General features: G+C 35.8%; 1 protein-coding gene across 5 annotated transcripts in view; it reads right to left on the reverse strand.

The window, feature by feature from the left end:
* The window catches only part of LOC132821012 (male-specific lethal 3 homolog), a 47415-nt gene that overhangs the window by 19996 nt on the left and 5423 nt on the right, over positions 1–21996 (reverse strand). For 3 of the 5 annotated variants that reach the window (XM_060833484.1, XM_060833482.1, XM_060833483.1), the window contains 7 exons: positions 19514–19596; positions 13323–13418; positions 12212–12312; positions 6265–6389; positions 2941–3063; positions 1600–1760; positions 882–1037 (listed from right to left, as the gene is read on the reverse strand). In XM_060833484.1, coding sequence (XP_060689467.1) covers positions 882–1037; positions 1600–1760; positions 2941–3063; positions 6265–6389; positions 12212–12312; positions 13323–13418; positions 19514–19596 — 845 coding nt within the window. Of the gene's footprint in view, positions 1–881; positions 1038–1599; positions 1761–2940; positions 3064–6264; positions 6390–12211; positions 12313–13302; positions 13419–19513; positions 19597–21996 lie in introns of those variants that run through there. The other 2 variants (XM_060833485.1, XM_060833486.1) reach the window with 2 other exon arrangements.

Raw genomic sequence — 21996 nt, forward strand, 5'->3', positions numbered from 1 at the left:
TGTTGGTGAAAGTAATAACGGTGTTTGAAAAATAATATATTAGTAATAACATAACCAATGTGCAAACATTATCAAGAATTGGAACCAAGATCAAAATAAATGTCTCATCAATAGCATATAAGATCTCTTATCACCTATCTGGGAACAGAGAATTAGACAAATATATACTTTGCTATGATTTTCACATTTCCAATGAAATACTAATATTGAAGTGAAGTGGGAGTATATGAAATTCAAAAATACAGGACCATATAAATATTAACAGCTTGTTCCTTCTCAGAGTTGCTAGAAGTATTTGCAACAAAGGTCATCTTGGTTCATCCATATCAGATGATTTTGGATTCAAGCACAAAGCACAGGATAGGCAAGCACTGAGAGAGTGCTACATCGTCAGATGTACCATTTTTTGAAAGAAATGTCTAAAACATTCAAGTGGACGGAAAGATTCCATGGCAGTAATTGAACGGTAGAACATTTTGTGTGTTCTGAAATAAAAATTCATTCCGCAAATGACACCACTTTACCAGTTTGATTGACCCTTTACTTCACTTGCTGCTTGTAGGACCTGTGTGTGAACTAGATATTGCATTAATCAACAAATGTGATTACATTTCCAATTCATGAGTTTTGAAGTGTTTTAGGACATTGAGAATGTGAACAGTCCTATAAAGATTGAAGTAATTCTTGCTGTTTTTGTTTCCCTGGAATGTGGGGAATTTTCCTTATAAAGTCAGGAAATATAGTTCAAACATAAGCTCCGTACTTTGATATGGGTACCAACGTAATTTATTTAAAATCCTCTTGAAGAGACCATGGACTTCATATCACCACAATAAAATGAGCTGTGACGATCTCATATCCTCAGGCAAAAGAGAACTTACCTAACATTTGACAGGGTTTCCTTGATGGGAACAAAGAATTTAGATGAAGTGACCTTCTTGAACTGAGCATGTTCATACTGGTAGAGCAAAATCATGGGTAGTGTGAAGTCAAATGTGATTCTTAAACCATCCACCATTTCTTTACAAAGTTCAACACTGCAGAATAGAAAACATTTCATTACTCAACAAGAGCCTTGTTTATTTATTGGTCAGATGTTGCAGTAAATATAATAGTGAAACCATCAGTTCTGAAGTTATTAAGGAGTAAATAAAGCCAGCAACTTCAAATTCTACTCTTCTTCAAACTTTGCTCCAAAAGGTATCTCAAAGCATTGAATAAATGGAAAAAAAGCAAAGTTGGGGTATTTACACAACAACAAATAGACAACAACTCAACATGCCAGAGAAAAAAAATAAAATTTGTCTGTTAATTAACAAAAACATTATTGACAATAAAAATTAATTTTTTACAAAGCCAATCAAATTTTAATTATGATTGTTGTAAGTCATTTTATCTGTTTAGATTGTATGTCACACAGTGACAATTCGTCAATCAGTTTGATTAATATTCCTAATCCCCTGCAGTTTTGGATTTCTAATTATTTCAAGTTCCAGTGCAAATGGCTAATGAAGTTCAATGTAAAATGAATGGCTAAAATCTTTCATTGTTGCTGACCAGTATATTTTTCCATTTCCAAAACCTATTATGTAGACTTACTTTTTCTCAGGTGGAATGTAATGAGGATTCATTGGAATCTGTGAATTACTCTGATGATGACGACACCTTTCATTGGCTGAAAAGGCTGCATTAATTGCAAAATGTTTCACATAGGATTCCAAAATATTAATAATGTTCGTCTGACATGGAAGCTTCACCAACTGAAAAATAGATTATTCACAATTTTATACTAATCTGTAACTTTTAAAGTTATAAGCATTTGAAAATGAACATTAAGCATAATCCAAGTTAAAACCTGAAAGTGCCATAATTGTCCCAAAGTAATGACTTAAACAGGAATATTGTATACCAATCAAAATATCCAGATACTGGATCCAGCTATTTAGTATTAAGTCAGTGAAAATAAAAATTAAGACATCTGTAATGGAAGGCCATTAGCTCCAATATTACACTATAATTCCACAGTTTTCAAGGTTGTTTGTAATAGTTGTCACAACTGGTGGAATTTTTCTTTCAAAAGTGGCTTATGACAATTAGATTTTTGTATCTTGTAATAGTGACATTAATGACTATGGTTAAATATAAGATAGTTTGTACAACAGAATAAGTAATATCATGTCTTCACAGACAAACAGCTTTCTATTGATTGAGAAATGCTAGTCATGGAATGGGTGCTACTATACTTCAGCTCAAAATGTAATGGACCATGAGAAACTTTGTGACGTCCAAGTGTGACAAGGCTTTTTTTTTTAAAGTCAGTCGTAAGTATGTACAAGATCTGCAGAAAGATAAAGCATTTGTACAGTGGTTGAACATGGTCTCCCATGGATGATATGCATGCTGTGGGTGCATATCTTACAATATGGAGGTGTTTATACAATAAACCATTAATACTGCCTTAACATAACCACGGTAAGGCAAGTGGAGTAAATTATAGTATACATCATCAAAACATACATAGTTACAATTGGCTATACTAAAACGTGTTCATTATGAAAAAGTCAACTTCTGAAACTTCACATTGCTTACCCTCAGAAGGTGCCTCTGGCAGACCTACACTCAAAATACATATCCTTTCAATATTGGCAAACATTTTTAGCATCGATGCAAAAGATGAAAAAAACTTTTAAAATGGTATGCTGTACAATAGGAAATATACAGCTGAAAATGTGTTGCTGGAAAAGCGCAGCAGGTCAGGCAGTATCCAAGGAGCAGGAGAATCGACGTTTCGGGCATGAGCCCTTCTTCAGGCTCATGCCCGAAACGTCGATTCTCCTGCTCCTTGGACACTGCCTGACCTGCCACGCTTTTTCCAGCAACACATTTTCAGCTCTGATCGCCAGCATCTGCAGTCTTCACTTTCACCAATAGGAAATATACCTTTTTTCTTTTGTTGATGTAATAGCAATCATCCTCAAGTTTCTTTTTCAAAATGTCTGGAATTTCTATATTTATGGTTTTCTCTTCCATTTCCTTTTTAGAACAAGTCTCTTGATCATCCTTCTAGATTATGAAGAAAATTGGTTATATTGGATCAGTTTAACACACCACAATACCAACTCCAGCTGTTAGATTTTTTACATCTCCCTGGTGCTAAGATGCCTGCGGCGGTAAGAAGTGTTTAGTTACAATGGCTAATGATTATATAATTGCTAGTGTTCATGCATGCATGTATATTTGTGTATTCACATTTTCTTTGAGGGGTATGAGGGAAAGAGAAATGGAGAGGAAGGGGGCATGGTTACTTGGTGAGCCTGAGATCTTGCCACTCTCAGCAATAACACACTTAACATTTTAGAAAATTATTTATAGGCATGAAATCTGAATTTAAGGTTAATTACAAATATAAATTACAAAATGGCTAAACATAAAAGTACTTTGTATGGCTTTACGGTTGCTGGGCTTTATAAGACTCTTATACACATCTCCTTTAAGTCAAGGAAACAAGAAACAGTTTGGAGAGGGAGATGAACCTCGACAAGATCTGAGATGCATGATGAGAGGTTTTTGGCTGAGTTAATAATTAATATTTTTTCTGTAGTTTAGTATACTATTGTGTACAAAATGGTGTATACGTTCACCAGAGAAGCTTCCAAAAAAAATGTGGTTTGACCCATACATCACTTAGTGCAAAATGAGTTTAAAATGTGAATTGCCAGCAATGTAATTTAAAAAAGAAAATCGACAAACCATATTAAATTATTGTGGCACGGTTTACTGAATGAATTGGTTGTACAAAGATACTATAATGACAATCAAAAAATAATTTTAAAATGTCAAATGCATTGTTTTTGCATCCAGTTCAGCAAATTCTTTCAATGTCACTTCACCATGGCATTCTTGTAAGGATTTCACTCAGATTTGATGCTTTCAAGGTCAAAATTATCCCTCCACAACAAATCATTTCTAACCATTAAACTGAATATTCCACATTTGAGCAATCTGCTGACACTTGATGCACTAATATGGTGTTCCAAGATGTGATAATGATACCATACCATGCCCAACACAGCTAGTAGATTTTTAGCCTTGTGCAGACACAGATATAATTAGAGGTAATTTAAAGAGAAACGGGGAAAAACATAGTAAGTCAATCTCATTCTCTTTAGAAAAAAAAGCAAATAAATATCAAGGTGATCGAAATTAAAATTATTAAGATTGCTTAGAGAATTAAAAAATGCCAGGAAATAGAAGTTAAAACTTTGATAAAATTTGAAAAGAATAAGATTTCTCCAGCCAATGTAAAATAGAGTTGTGTAGTATGTGACCAAGAAGAGTCACTGAAACAAATAAATGAGAACAGAACATGAACTGATCTTCTTGGTAATGAAAGAAATGCACTATATCGCAAAAAATGCAGATAGATAGGTGTTGATTTCTTGTTTATAAAACCCCTAATGCTTTGTTGTGTATTGTTCCTTTGCATTCTGTGTTCAAGATTCTTGGTACTACAGTTCAGATCAGCTCTGCATCAACATTTAAGATCTAAGAACTGCAGCACCTCAAGAAAGTAACTTGTCACCACCTTCTCAACAGCAATTAGGAATAGACAATAAACATTAGCATGGACAGTAACATCCATACTCACAAACAAATTAAAAAACAGAGCTGTCTATATCCAAACAATTTGAGTCAATATCATTCAAGTGAACGTCAATATAGCATATCACCATCAGACAATCCAACTATAAATTACACCATTTTGGCCATTTACATATCATTGTTTTTCTGAACAGATCTATTTTATTTTGATTTATTCTTTAGATGTGTATATCACTGACAAACTGGATTTACTACTAATTACTATAATTATCATTGTACCTGCCCTGAATTTCCCACATTTGTAATTATACTTTTGATCATCCAATCAAAAGAGCAGAATTTCATTCCCTCGGTTCCAAACTCACCTGTGAGATAAAACGTGACTCCCAAAGATACCAGTGACATGACCCAGACAGCAACTGGAGGAAGATATCCAATTAAGTGGTTACACTTAATTAAGGCTGGCATGCAAGCTCCCAAGAGTGGAGGATTATTTGGAGGTTGCTCACTACTGATTGATCGACAACTGCCATGAAAGTAAACCTTGCTGAAATTGGAAGGTAAGCAAGAGGGCTCTTTCATTCTCAGTTGCCAGTCACAAATTACGTAGAGAAGACAGCCAGGAGAGTTTGGGCTTTCAGAGGTCAGCAGGAAGCCGTGAACATTATCCAGCACTGCAAAAGTAAATATGATGGACTATTTTTCATAGCAGGGTATTCCAATTAAATTGGAGCCTTTGGCCTCATTGCGTACCTGTACTCCTTTGAGAAGGTCCTTAAATTTGATACATGGAACCTGATCTATCAGGTGTTCTCAATTTTTGAACTGATTTCCTGTAACTTTCCAGCAGATGGCCAGTTTACAAGACTCGACACCTCTTTTAAAATTACTGGGGAGGCGCACATCACTAAAATGCTGGTATGCCTCATGGTGCAGCATAACTGTAACTTCATCATCTCCAATTCCTCCACCTCACCAGAACAAAAATTCAGCCCAACATCTCCTGAAAAAGCAGCTCGCTGTCATAGTTCATTTTATCATACTCTTCTGAAGCACCCTGGGACATTTTATCATGATAAATTTATTGTTGTTCTGGTAATGCTGGCTCATTACTTAAGTGAAACCAGTGATGGTTGTATTTGGGCATCCTAATTGTAAATCTTTGTAAAAAATAAAGTCTACAAATTTTTATTGCGTGTTATTAGTTTCTGTGATTCAGAGGTTACTGGGAACTGTCAAAATAAAATTCAGAAACAAGTTACAATCAATTAAAGTTCAATACGGCTAACAAATATAGAAATGAGAGACACTAAAAAGCCTACAACTGCATTTTAAGTAATAAATTTACATACTTTAAGAAAACATACAGAAAATATTTTATCATTGTGGCAATTTGTCTTCCTGCAGACAATCGTCACAGATGATCTTGCGCACTTTCACAGGGCATTTTATTGACACCAATGTTGTTTGAGGATAGTATTACAAACATTAAAATATGCTTAGTTTCAGTAAAAGAAACATTTTATTTCTATTCCTTTTCTATTTTTTATTCAAATGTAAACTCCTAGTTTTGATGAAAAATTATACACCTGGAAAGTTACCTCTACTTCTCACAAAATGTTCCCGATGCTGTTGCTTTAAAGCATATTTTGTTTTATTTACCATATCTATTATCTCTTCTGGTTCACTGTCATCTTCACACTCTAATGATTCGTCATCTGTACCATCTATATCATTGTCATCATCGTCGTCATCATCGACCTCATCGTTAGAAGTAGCACTTAAAGCTTCAAAATGGAAGGAAAACATTTTTATTATATATCTGTCGAAAATGTCATTAGTTTACTGAAGATTTTAGAGAACACAACCATTGGCAGGGGTTGGGGGCAACAATACTTAAAATTATTAAATCTAATGAGGAAACTCTATATAGAGTATTAGGAACTTTCAACTACGCTTTTAAGAGCTTTCTCCTCACTAAAAGAAAAACATTCTTTTCATTAGTCTCGCGAGCAATACGTTAGTTTTCCGGACTTGAGATTTTCCTGTGTTTTGACTCAAACTTCAATCTTGGGAGTATCTATTGCTTGAAAAAAAACCTCTTTCTGCTAATGATTGTAATCCATTCAGGCCTTTTGTACCATTATGTTTACAGCTTTACTAAATAATTAAAAAAAAGTAATGTAACTGCTCAAACAAATGAACTTTCCAGAGTAAACACTTCGAATTAAGTGATTCTTAAATCATGAGCAAAAGTTCCGTTCAGGAACTGAACAAATGTCATCAAAATAACCTCATCAATATATGTTTTAAAGAATGTTGAATGCTTAGTACAGTACGAATTAAAACAAATCTTTTCAAACATAAAATACAAAGGTCATACACATTTGCCTTTATTTACACTGCTATTCCCAATTTCTGTTGAAATAATGGCCCTGTGATAATTGAAGGTAATCTTTTCATTCCCTTCAGCTGCCATAAATAAAACAAAGTTGGCAGTGTAATATATTAAAGCATAAACACACACAGTGCAGAACACCGCACTATAAATTACAAACGTATAACAAAGATAATAAGAAACTTTAACATGCCACTGTAATAAGACCTCTATTCTGTTCATTCTTCTTGAATATCAAATAGATCACAAAACATTAAAAATATGACAATTGATTTTTGATCATTTTGCTAAACATAAATACTTTACCAAGACAAAGGTGCAACATGTAATGTTTGCGGATAAATGCTTTCTCTATCTTGCTTCATTGTATCTATTTGAAAAAAAATGTACATCCTGACACAGAAGTTATAGGCCGTAAGTTGTATAAAAAATAATTGCAGGCTTTTCAAATCTCAGACCATGAACACATGCAACAGTAATGCACTTTAGCCAGCATTAACAAGGGCAAAGTGGCTCCTTCATCTCTCTGCAAACTCACTGGGAGGTGGAACCACCCTCAGAAGAACAGCTGTCTATTGATTGGATTGACCTGCAGCTCCATCGGTCCTGGAAGGCCAAGGACTCAGAGGGCTGCCAGAAACGAGATTAGTATAAATAAAAGAGGTTGCGAACACTGTCACTCTGTATCAGTGTGCATCGTGTATGTGAAATCAGTTTTGGTGAGAAATGCAGATGACAGCATAAAATTACTGAAGGATATTGACAAGTGAATGGGCACTACTGTAGCAAATGGAAGCACAATATAACCAAGTGTGTGATTATCCCTTTTCAACTGAAAAAGGATAGGTCAGGTTACTTTCTAGATGGAATAAAGTTAAATACGAGGATGTCCAAGGAGATTTGGGAGGATACATCTTTAAAATGTCACAAACAAATGCAGAAAATAATCAAGAAAGCTCATGAAATACTGGCATTTATATCTAGAAGGTTGCAGCACAAGAATGCAGAAATTGTACAAAACTCTGATTAGCCCCCACTTGGACTACTGCGAGCAGGTTAGATTAGATTTACAGTGTGGAAACAGGCCCTTCGGCCCAACAAGTCCACACCGACCCGCCGAAGCGCAACCCACCCATACCCCTACATTTACCCCTTATCTAACACTATGGGCAATTTAGCATGGCCAATTCACCTGACCCGCACATCTTTGGACTGTGGGAGGAAACCGGAGCACCCGGAGGAAACCCACGCAGACGCGGGGAGAACGTGCAAACTCCACACAGTCAGTCGCCTGAGTCGGGAATTGAACCCGGGTCTCAGGCGCTGTGAGACAACAGTGCTAACCACTGTGCCACCGTGCCGCCCACCATCTGGGCACATCTTCGGAACGATATACTGGCATTGGAGGGAGTAAAACGCAGGTTTGTAAGAATGATTCCGGGGCAGCAGGGATTATGTTATGAGAAGACTTTGTACAAATCAGGCCTGTTTTCTCTGGAATTCAGGAGGTTGTGGGGTGATCTGATTGGACTCAAGATATTAACAAGAAAAGACAAAGATAAACTATTTCCACTAGTTAGGGATTCCATAACTAGGGGCAATAGTCTGGGAATTAGAACCGACCTGATCATGAGAGATGTTTGAAAGCACTTCTACACAAAAAAGGGTATTAATGATTTAGGACTCTCTTACACAAATGACAGTGGATTGTTGTTGTTAATTGTAAATCTGAAATTAATAAATTTTTGTTACAAAGGTATTAGGGGATATTGACCAAAGACAGGTATATGGAGTGAGGCAAAAAGACAGCATGATCTCACTCAATGGTGGAACAAGATAAAGGGATGAGTAGCCTACTCATTTGTTCCTGAGGCAAAATGGGCAAGTCCTTTGGTCTTTTTCTTTTCCTTTGTCTTCTTCAGTCTTAACAAGCTGAAAAGGAGCAACATCACTAGAGAAACATCATTTTACTGAGGAAATCCTGGAACCAACATAAGCGGAATAGTAGCCATAGTTAAGTACAAAGTTAAAAATCACACAACACCAGCTTATAGTCCAACAGGCTGATTTGGAAGCACTAACTTTTGGAGTGCTGTTCCTTCATCAAAATAAACCTGTTGGACTGTAACCTGGTGTTGTGATTTTTAAATTTGTACACTCCAGTTCAACAGCAGCACCTCCAAATCTTAGTTAAGTAGGATAGTATAAACATCTGTCTAAGTACTTAAGTTTTTACTATCTAATCTTTAAAGTGATTGCCAGGTTAAGTAGTGCTGAAAATAAATGGTTGGTAGCACAGAACTTAATCATTGCTGAAAGGAGATACGTTGAAGCTTTTCATCTGAATTAAGAGGCAAGAAATAGATTTGGCAAAAAAAAAGCACACCAATTTATGCAGCATAAGAATAGGGTGCTGACTGATTGGATCATAACTGGCATGGAGATGCACCAAGAACAATGAAACATCACCTTAATTCCCAGACCAGATAGGGATATTCTGGGATGAAGAAAAGTTTGGCTGTCTCCATGACTTTTGTTTTTGCAAAAGATGCAACACATGTACAAAATCCCTTTGCTTACATAAAACATTATCCTGAATATTTACATATGTTGCTTTGAGAATGTGAGTTATTTACTACTCTCCATATCAGAGGATTCAGACCGATAAATTGAGAGGAAAAGTGAACATGAAAATATCACTGATAAAGACTGAAAATAGATACAGGAGGGCAGTTAAAGTAAAACGGAACCTAAAGATCTTCCCTATATAAATAGTACACAAGTAGAAGGAAGTGGGGTGGGTATTTTAGAGCCAAGGAAGGTGATGAATGCTTCAAGGGGCATGGCCAGTATAGAATACTTAAGTCATTTGTCCTGGGGTATATAATGGATGAGGAAGCTGACAAAGTATCAACAGAAGGAGTGGTGATAAACAGTGATGGATAAGGTGAACATAGTGAGGTGAAAGGCTGGCTGTGCTTACACTGGATAAATTGCCTGGTCTGATCGCTTGTATTCCATGTTGCTTAAGGAAATGAGTGTAGAGATAATGGAATGATTTGTCATAATCTTCCAAATTTTACCTGGCTTTGTGGGGGTGTCAAAGACTTGGAGAATTACAAATGTCATATCCCAATCAAGAAAAAAAAATTTGTGAAGACACTGCTAATGACTACAAGCCAATCAGTTCAACATCAATGGTGGGTATTGTTTTATAAATAATTATCAGAGGAAAGAAATATCCACAAGCACTTGGAGAAATTTCAGCTATGTAAGCACAATCAGCTCATTTCCTTAGAAGCCAAAGCTTTCATTACATGGAAAGAGGTCTTTCTGTCCATCCCGTCCATGCTGATCCTGGTGCATCTATATATTTTAATGTCATTTTGCATCATCTGCAGACTTACATGCCTTGCTTTTTCCAGTACTTCTTAAATGTCTTGAAGATTCCTGACTTGACCACCCTTTTAGGGAGTAAGTTCCAAATATCCACCACCCATTGGTGAAAAACATCGATTCAATTCCCATCTGAACCTCCTGCTCCTTACCATAAAACTGTGTAGCCTGGTTATTGAACAGTTTACTCTGACTGAGGTGTGCACACCTCAATTATGTCACCCCAGGACTCTGCTGCTCTGACAAAACCAAATCTTAGCCTATCTGGTTTACCTTTGTAGATCCAGCCCAGTCAACGTCCTGGTGAATTTCCTCTCTATCATCTCTAGTGCAATCACTTTGTTCCAATAGTGCATTAACCTAACTGGTAGGGAAGGCTGATGACGGGAAAAGACAATTGATATTGTCTTTATAGATTTTAAGAAAGCTTGGATAAAGTACCAGTCAAAGGGCAGATAAACAAATTGAGATGCATGGAATTGATGAGTGTCAGTTCGGATTTTAAAAGATTGGCATAAGGATAAAACAGTGAATTGTGGCAGATGGTTATTTTTTACCTAGATGGTAATAGACAGTAGTGTTCTCCAAGGGTCAATGCCAAGAAAACAGCATCTTTTGTTGTTGTAAGTTACTCAGGTCTTGAAAATTTGGGGAAAATCTAGACATACAGCTACTAATGAAGATAATTTCAAACAACGACAAAAGGACATAGACAGGTCACACCAGCAGATATAAATATTTTGCCACAGTTTCAAAGGATGAAGGATTAGGTTTGAGAAGTTGGGGTTACAATTGAGGACCAATTTCATAGAGAGATACAAAATGATGGCAGGATTCGAGTACACAAAAGCCTGAACAAAGAGACCTTTGGTTCATTGCTCCTCAAAAGTGGAATCACAGGCAGACAGGGTAGTGAAGAAAGCATTTGGTATGCTTGCCTTTATTGGGCAATGCAAAACGTGTATGAGTTGGGAGGACATGTTGTGGCTTTACAGGACATTGATTAAGCCACTTTGGAATACTGTGTTCAATTCTGGTTTCCCTGCTATAGAAAGGATGCTGTGAAAACTGAAAGGGTTCAGAAAAGATTCATAAAGATGTTACCAGAGTTGGAGGGTTTGAACTGCAGGGAGAGGCTGAATAAGTAGGGGTTATTTTCCCTGGAGCGTTGGAGACTGAGGGGTGACCTATAAGAGGTTTATAAAATCATGAGGGGCATGGATAGGGTGAATTTCCCCAGAGTAGCAGAGGGTATAGGTTTAAGATGTGAGGGGAAAGATTTAAAAGTGACCTAAGAGGCAACTTTTGCACACAGAAGGTTGTATATGTATGGAATGAGCTGCCAGAGGAAGTGATGGAGAGAGGTACAATTCCAACATTTAAAAAGGCATCGGGATAGTATATTAATAGGAAGGATTTAGAGGCACATGGGCCAAGCACTGGTAAATGGGACTACATTAATTTAGGATAGCTAGTCGACATGGATGCCTTGGAACGATGACTCTATGACCTGTTTGTATTCGCTGGCAATACAGGGACTATGGGTCAGAGACTTAAGGTTTTTGGGAAGAAATGCAAGGAATAATTAAAAGAATGTATTTTCTACAGTTACTGAATGGAACTTGCTGTCTAAAAGGATGGCAGAAGCAGAAATGATGAGTGATTTCAAAAGACTTTGGCTAGCCATTTATACAAGTAAACGCACAGACTTAGAAAGAGCACAGGAATGGAGTTGCTTCAAGTTGACGATCGATTTGATTTAATGAAAGGCCTCCTTCCATGCCATAATGATTCTACAACTTAAAAAAAACTCACAGTTTTCATCATTGTCTTCCTTTTCATCTGCAGGGAGACTTTTCAGCACTGAGTCAACACCAGGTAGCCGGCAACGACGCTTCTTTTTCCCTTTGTTTTTCCTAATCACATGAAAGTTAGTATTAAACCTAGCAATCCTTCATAGATTCATTTCACAACACAAGAACTTGAATAATTTCCAGAAGCAAAATTTAGTTAAACACTTTTCTAAATCTTACAAAAAAATAAACAAAATATCCAAGTTTAAATATTAAATAATGTCAATTAATCTGAAAACAATCACTTCAAAAATTTAAGGAGCGTGATAATAAGTTGATATCAGCATACATAAAAAAGGATGCAGTTTCTGTAACCCTCAAACTGCATTTATTGCATTTAACATTTTGCAAACATATTTAATTACCAAGAGTCAGTTAAGGTTATTCAATATTTTTCAGCAGGACTATTTATTTCTAATCCAGCACAGTTTGACACCAATACAAACAAAGTCACATAAAAGAAGTGAACATTTATATATCTCTTGCTGGATATGGTCTTCAGCTGGATAAGTTGTAAGTGGTCCATGGTCCTTCTTTCACAGCACTGCAGATAGAAATCTCTGAGGCAGCTTCAATCATAGATCTTTGTGTACGTGATGTACTGAAGTTTCTGCCCGACATTGTACTGGCTGTAATTTCTGTACAAATTTTATTCTTGCTTGGGACTCAAATGTCAGCTCATTATCAATCACAGAACCCTTTGCATGAAGGCAACTCACACTGAATATTTTGGAATACTCCAGTTGTGGCTTTGCACTTTGACTCAAGTTAAGAGCACATTTACTCACCTTATAAACCTGTTCTTAATGGGGCCTGATTCCATTTGTGCAATAGCTATGCCCTGGCAGCACATTGTATTCAGAAAGAAACATGAGAATTCATTTGATTCTCAAACTTCAAATCATCAATCCTCTAGGTTGAACTTCCGTAGAACTTCTTACTTGCCAGATTTCACATAAAAGGTTTATGCATTTATCTGACCAAGCTGCCAAGTTTTTGTTTTAAACAAAGTTATTATTTTGCAAATATTTTGGGGTATGTAATGATGCTTACATCACGTAAATTATTCTTACATGCGAGCCACAGCTTTCTTGGCCAATTTACGCTGTAATCTGCGATTTTCATCTGTGTCACGAAGTACATGATCTTCTGCTGCCCATCTATCCCAGCTGGAGACAGGAGGATAAAGACAGGTAAAAATAAAAGGCAACAAAAAAAAAGAAAACTCAAATCAAAAATGAAGCTTACAAAACCGAAATAAAGCCATTAACCCATTCAAAAGCATAAATTTACTTTTCAAATGTGAAATTCTCACTAATCCGTCAGTGAAAGGGTTAAAAGTATATTTAAGGAAAAAGGACAGGCCTGCTAAAATCAAAATTTTAAAAACACCACAGCAATTCTTTGAAGAAATTAAACTAAATACAACATTATATAGAAGTGCTTACTTACCATAATATATTTACTAAACATGGGAAAATAGAATTCAAAAATTCAGTGGGTATTAGTTTCAAATTGAATCAGGTACTTGATATTTTATTTTGAAAAGTAACATCTGATCCATTCAAAATAGGATGAATGATTCAATAAATAATATTTAAACAGAATAAATCTTGGCCTTTGTTGCAACGTCTGCTATTCACAAAAAGAGAGTTGCGCAACACTAGCTCTTTTCAATTTTACAATGTAATCATTAGACTTCAACTAGATACTACTGATTTTAAATTACTTTTGTAAAAGCTATTTGACTGTTGTGGTATGTTCAGATGTAGAAGATCATAACAATGGTATAAATAAAAACCAATCAGTAACTATGTAAGTAGCCACTGTTTTTAAAAAAATAACGATAAACTGGACTTCGATTGTTTGCAGCTAATTCATTCCTACCATACTGAATCACAGACACAAATGCAAAGTTCCAAACACCAAGTCCATTAATTGTCAAAATGTAACTTGGAAGGAACATGATACAAGCCTAATCAATGAAATAGATGACTGAAGGAGTGAACTTTAATAGGAACAATGAGAACATACTGTACCAAATAACATAAATAATAAATTATTTGAAGGAATTAACCTACTACTTTGAAATTGTACATGGTTTAACAAAGTATCCTCCTTTTTCTTCTACTGAAACACTCAACTAGAGCCATTAGGGATTTAATGACAGCTCTGTTATCAATGCAAAAGACAAAGACTAGCAAAATCTTACATTGTTGTATCTCACAGCAGCAATTCATAATGTTATCCAAATATCAAACATGAAAGCAACTAATCCAGAATTAGTGAAAAACATTCTCCAAAAAAATATGAACTGTAGGTTATTACTAATATGTTAAAACAAAAATCTTCAATCCTAGAAGTATCCATTTCTTTATTGAGAAAATACAGAAATTTAGAGACCTGATAATCTATACAGAGTAGATTCCAAAATTAATGATTCTTAAAACAACTGGAAAACCATATTTCATTCTTTTACACTACAGTTCACATTTACCTATAAAATAAGGGTGGAATTGCCTCAAGCTAGAATAGGAATGGTTTTACAATTGAAAAGTAAATATATGATGCTGATTGTACATCACATCTGACTGCTCACATTGCAACACAGAATACACCGGTCTTTCTCTAATGTAGGTGAAATGCATTTTTAAAGACTGTTTTGTAGATCAAACTCACAAAGCAGTTCAGAGTTAAATAATGAAATAACGTCAACCAGAACTTCACATAATCAGATTTATTTGGGATAATTATCCTTGTTTGGTAGTGTAACAAAGTTGTACATAAGAGTTGTACTAATATTTATTAGTATTGTATCAAAACAAACAGCAAAAACAAAATACTTTATAAAACTAAAACATCAGTTTTAAGTGAGGGGATTAACAAAAACAGCATAGAGTTAAATAAAAACAGTGCTTGCCTATATACCTACAAGCATGAGCATTCACTAAGAGATCATACACTAAACAATGTGGAGATCAAAGATGCAGACAGTAAAAGTAGAAAATTATGATAATCAAATTACAGCTTCTGCATTTGTTTGAACTAATGTTTCAACCTCTCAACAAAGATTCTTTGAGGCTTTCAATAAAATGAAACAAAAGTTGATAAATGTAAAATGGCTAAAATAAAAATCATTGGACTTTATCAGAAAACACACCACTTCAAATGGCATATTAAGCGAGGTGATCAACTGGCGGATGTCAAAAAATACCTCAAAGTGCTCATTAGTTGAGTTTGAAAATAGTGTTCAGATTATCTATACATTAAATGGTAATTGAATGTATATGTAGAATCAAAAATCATCTGTATGCATCCTTTCAATGATTTGCCTTTCTATAATTAAGATAATTAATCTATACTATTTGCATCACGAGTAAAGACTTGATGATCAGAGTCTGAGTTGCCCTTTGCTGTTTTGTTATCTCCAAATTCTGATCAGAAGAACCCATGATCAGACAGGGGAAGTGAAAAATACTTATAGGTGTATGTTGCACACACATGATGTTTTTATTTTGGATAAAACAGGGTGCAACATAAATTATGTATGAAACATGGTAAAGATTTCACTTGCATTATTTCAGATCAGATCATTCGAAAGTCAGATGAACAATTGAAAGGGTGCAAAATCAACAAGGATAATTCCACATTGTTGAGTTATGAGCAGAAAATTAAAAGAACTTTTATTCTCAGTAGCAAAGAATGACAAGGCAAGAATTGTGCATCAAGAAATATCCTCTTTCTGACGAACCAGATGCACTAGAAATAGAAGTTACATGGGAATCAAGACAACATTTCTTTAAAAGAAAATAGAATTAACAGACTAATTGTTAAATACACTGAATGAAGAATCTATCGAATCAGTCCAGCACAATAAACTGAATGGAGTTGTCACTAGTGAAAAGTGCAAGAATAGAGGCTTGGTTTAAGGTATAAAGGGAGAACTCTATCAAGTACAAATCTAGAGTACAGAATTTCGAATTATTCAGATTAGTTCAATAATCTTTTCACTTGCCTAGTCCTCTTATGCAAAGTGTACAGATGCCTTCTTTCTTCAAGAGACAATCTGTCTTGACCAACACAAAAGGATACTGCATCCTTCAATGTGCAAAGTGCATGGTAATAACTGCAGAAGTGCTCAAGGAAACAATGCAATAATACAACTTTATCAATTTATAACTATATAAAGCATTAGAGTTGAGGTAATATAGATTTCTTGTCACAAACAGCACAGAAAAACAGCAATCTTGGAATTGGTAAATACCAGACAAACACAACCAGAAAGAAACAGAAACTGGTGAAGCTGTAATCAAAATCAACACATGGTAACTGATTTTGTTGAGTTGTGTGGTGGTGCATGCATTATTCTTGCCTTAAGCATCTGGAATTTAAAAGCAAATATAAGGCTAGAAATCAACCAGCTCTTCTTCAGTAGAAATCTTGCATCTTCCAATATTGACGCAGAAATCAAATTACAATTATTTCAAATTTTCCAATTATTGTTTGAAAAAAATGACTCAGTGGTTTTAGTAGTTTTTAAATGGTACTGAACTTCCATGTTGTTGTGATAAATCTCCCAATATAGTTTTATACATTTCTTCTCTGCCCCAGTGAGGTCATTTTATGCTTCTTTTTATATTTTCATATGGCATGACATAGAAAAAGACAATTCTGCACACCAAATCTGAAATTTTAGCTATAAGCTTTCTCATCTACCATTACCCTCTGCTTGTTCCATATACTAATTATTTTATCAAACAACGAATCTTAGACTTAGACTTAGACTTACAGTGTGGAAACAGGCCCTTCGGCCCAACAAGTCCACACCGACCCGCCGAAGCGAAACCCACCCATACCCCTACATTTACCCCTTACCTAACACTACAGGCAATTTAGCATGGCCAATTCACCTGACCCGCACATCTTTGGACTGTGGGAGGAAACCGGAGCACCCGGAGGAAACCCACGCTGACACGGGGAGAACGTGCAAACTCCACACAGTCAGTAGCCTGAGTTGGGAATTGAACCCGGGTCTCTGGCACTGTGAGGCAGCAGTGCTAACCACTGTGCCACCGTTGTAGAATAAGTTATAACATCTACTTTCAAGCAGATAGACTTTACAGACTACACAGTTAAATACACTAAATGAAGAATCTATCCAATCAGTCCAACACAATAAACTGAATGGAGTTGTCACTAGTGAAAGAGTGCAAGAATGAGGCTTGGTTTAAAGTATAAAGACAATCACCTTAACCTTCTAATTATTCTCCAGGTGAAATTTCAGGCCCAGTGGCATCATTTTTATTTCTCTCAATTAACACATTGAAAAATATGAGATTACATTTTTAAATCCAATCAGGTTTACCAAGCTGTTTCATTTCAAAGAATCCTGAAGTGTTCAATGATACTTTCCCATAGCTTCTACATTGAATTTCCAATATCTTTATTAATTTGCACTTTAACTCAATTAGTCTTCCTTCAAGTTTACACCTCTCCTGCCTTCCCTAAATCTCCCCTACCATTTAAACTCTTTCAATCATAATTTGTTGGTAACCATCTGACCATGTCATATACCTAAGCACTTGGATTCCACTGTTGCAATCTCTGTCTGAATCATCTCCAACTTGCATCTTTCTCCATCCACTGAATATGATCCCCTTCCTATCTCACTTCCTTCTATAATCAATACAAATGACTTCCAACCACAAACTTCTAACAGCGTGGCATTTGACCAGTAGACCAAAGCTCTTCGGTTGATCACTCCCTTACCCTACCTTGGATATCTTTATTCCCAATAAAACCTTGACTCTTTCCCTTCAAATTCTGTCATTAGACCTCGGTATACCCTCAGCTTCAGAATCTTTAGTTCAAAGGACAAACATTGTGTTGGATTTCTGCATATTTGTACACAGCCAGTTTTGATTGATATAATATAGCCAGATAGCGATGGCAATGACTAACTCCACTAACAAGGCATACCAGTATTTCACAACAATTACGAAATTAAAAGTTCTGATTTTTTTCCACTACCAACCATTTCCTCAATTTAGCTCATGAACCAGAGCAGCTCATACATCAATTTATCAGTAAGACTGAGGTTATATATTTTGCCACCTTGCTGTTCACCACTTTTCACTTATCCAATAAGTGAAATCCGCCATAGCTCCAATGCTGTGTCCATACCTAGTCCCTCTCCCACCTCCTCTCACTCCATCTCCAAGCTCAATATACCCATGAAATGCATTCCATACTCCTTTCACTGCATTCCACTGAACATTTAAGCATCCAAATTCTTTCAAACTCCCCAATATTCATTGACATTTTAAGTTCTTGCCTCGTTTAAGACACTCCTCAAAAGAATTTTTTTATATGAAAGACAACAAATCTATGATTTTATGAAATTCTTATTAGAGTCCGAAAGTCAGAGTTGTACAACACGGAAACAGAGACTTCAGTCCAACTTGCCCATGCCAACTAGTTTTTTTTACATTAATCTAGTTCCATTTGCCAGCATTTGGCACATATCCCTCTAAACCCTTCCTATTCATATACCCATCCAGATGCCTTCTAAATGCTGTAATTGTAACAGTCTCCACCATGTCCTCTGGTAGCTCATTCCATACACGCACCACCCTCTGCGTGAAAATGTTGCCCCTTCCGTCCCTTTTAAATCTTTCCCCTCTCACCCTAAACCTATGCCCTCTCCTCCTGGACTGTCCCATCCCAGGTAAAAGATCTTGTCCATTTTCCCAATCCATGCCCCTCATGATTTTATAATAATTATAAAGGTCACTGCTCAGTCTCCAATACTCCAGGGAAAGCAGCCTAAACTATTCAGCTTCTTCCTACAGCTCAAACCCGCCAACCCTGGTAACATCTTTGTAAATCCTTTCTGAACCCTTTCAAATTTCACATCACTCCTATGGCAGGGAGACCAGAATTGCACTCAATATTCCAAAAGTGACCTAACGAGCTTATTGAAAATTTTGAGATCCTCCAACTCCACAAAAACATTTGTTACTACATTTTCCAAACTACTACTATACATAGGTGAAAGATTGGTGGAATCATCTGAGTAACTATGTAAGCCATTGCTCCGAAATATGCAAACTTCTGTCCTTGGATCAGTTGAATATTTGCTCCATTCAGGTCTCTGATTGTAGTTTGATCTTTCTATTTAATTTAAGCTTGCCAGATGTAATTAAGAATCGACTTAGATGTATATACAGAATTAGTTTCTTAGAGATGTAAAGAATGATCTTACCTTCTGTTCCAACCATTAAAATGAATCAGATATTCTGGGATCTTTCGGCCTTTTTCATCTCTACTGACTTCTACATCAACAATCTGTAAGAGATAATTAAACATCCTAAAACAGTGCAATAAAAAAAATGCCACATACTTATTTCTATTATTAACCATATGTTTTTACACATAACATTTTTATCATTAGAAATTTAGTAACATCATGCAAGTATCTAGAGGAAAACAAAAGTCAGGGAACATTATTATCTGTTCATTTATTTTCAAATGAATGAAAAGAATTAGCTGTTTATTTTTACAAACAGTTAATGATAGTACAGAACTATAGTACTGCTGAAAAAAGACATTTTGTTGAATCTTTATGTCTTGCAGTCATCAAGATAGTCAGTCAGACCTGCATACACTGCAAGCTATGTACGTTAATACAGTCCTAATCTTTGCAGGCAGACAGAAAATGTGCATGCACTGTACTTGTTTCAACTTAACAAGGTAAGTGAGTCATTTGCTGGTTCATTCTGCAGGGCAATGACTTGATCAAAGTCAACATGACTGGTTTGAAATTTAAAATAGCGTGGCAGTAAACTGTCAACCATTAGGAACTGGCACATTCTCCATGGCAATGCCTCTACCATTGGGACTTCACTTGCCAACCAATTAGTACTCTCCACTCATACAGTATAAATATTGCTTTTTCCCTTTAAATTGTATCCATGCAAATTACCCTTGATGGCAAGATAAAATGTCTGGACAAAACCTCTTTTCTCAGTAAAACCTAACTACAATTTTGTTTGAAATAAATAGAACTAACGTTTTACAGCAAAGGCAACAGTCATCTAGCTTACCATGCCTATGTTGGTCCTGAAACAACAATCCAATGAATCTTTACTTTCTTTTCCTCTGAATTTTCTACCCTATCTTAAAAAATCTGATATCCAAATCCAAAATAAATGTAAAGGTAGTTAACACACTCATTGGAATTAGCTTTTCAGCTGAACAGTAAAGCAACTGACCCATCATCTAACCTTTTTGATAATTACAGTGCCATCTGAACAATCATTAGGTAATTGAAAGCACCTATTCAAGTCAATTTTAAAAAGTAATGGCTTCTTTTCAGTTCTGCTTTTGTACTATAGGCAGAACGCCCAAGAATCTAATGGGTTCCTATTCTGAACAATGAACTTTTACATACATATGATTACAGCATTAGATAAACCAAAACATCACATTGTAGTTTGGAATAACACAAGTAGTAAGTATAAAGGAGCTTCTTCATTTTATTTGGTTTCAAGATATACGCTGGTAAGGCCATTTCTTGCTGACTCTGGAAAGGTATGGTTCATCATCATCTTGATTTGCTGCAATCTTCACAGTGGTCCAAATCAGAAATACCATGAGCCTGAGGAGAAACCACAACTGATACCCCTGTGATGCTGCTCTTGACCTTTATAGGGCAAGGATGTGTTCTTCAAACAAAGCTCAACGAATGGCTACAAGTACAACACAGACACAGAGTATTGGTGGTCAGTTTGGAGGTCTGGAGAAGTGGAAATGATCACTTCTTCCTTCTCATCAGTAGTTGAGTTCATCAAGTTGTATGACTGTATCACATCTCACTATAAAGTCTGATATGCTGGAATCCTCCTCTTTCAGGATAGACATCACAGAATGCTAAGTCTAATGTGGTCCAGAAAATCTACTTGATTGTCTGACAATAAGGGGAAGATGTAGTCTATACATAACAGCAATTATGTACAAGTTGGACTAGTATGATAGATCCCACCACCAATTTTTTTTTTAAATCTCCCTTGAAAGAAACTACTTATACTTTTGTTTAAATTATTATTCTTTCCACAACTCCCATGTCCTTTGCACAAGATCTATGAATTCACAAATTTAAGTATCTCAGTTTTTCCAGAAAATGCTCTCTTCAGATTTGGAGAATTGGTAGATATCAGGGCTGAAAACTGTTGACTTTGATTCTGTTCCTAACATCTTATGGTCTGAAAGTCCCTATGAACTGAAGGTACTTTAATCTCTTGGATATCTTTTGTGTAAGACAACTGCCTTGTTCAAGCAAGCAATTGCTTCTTGACTGTATTCTGAATCTTTGGATGCTGGTTGTCCCTTCTTATTTGTTAGATGAGTTATACAGATCACATCTTCAATCTGTGTTAGCAGACTTTCACTTTCCATCTCCAATGATTACTCCAGAAGCCTGTAGATGTTTTATTTCAACTTGGTGATTAGGGTGAATGCTTTAGTCACTGATTACCCTCAGTAAATGCACTCATGGTGAAACCACTATGTTCACTTTCTCAACCATATAATTTGTTTTTTGCTTGGCAGGACATCTATCACAGTTCAGCCTGGGACAACAATGAGATGAAATTCATTGCTTGAACTTGTCTTCCAAATTAATTCAGCAACATCAAATAAGTTTGTCACTACCATTTCATCATCAAACTGTGTCACACTTTGAATTAT

The sequence above is a fragment of the Hemiscyllium ocellatum genome, chromosome 12 (assembly GCF_020745735.1).
Source record: "Hemiscyllium ocellatum isolate sHemOce1 chromosome 12, sHemOce1.pat.X.cur, whole genome shotgun sequence".
NCBI lineage: Eukaryota > Metazoa > Chordata > Chondrichthyes > Orectolobiformes > Hemiscylliidae > Hemiscyllium > Hemiscyllium ocellatum.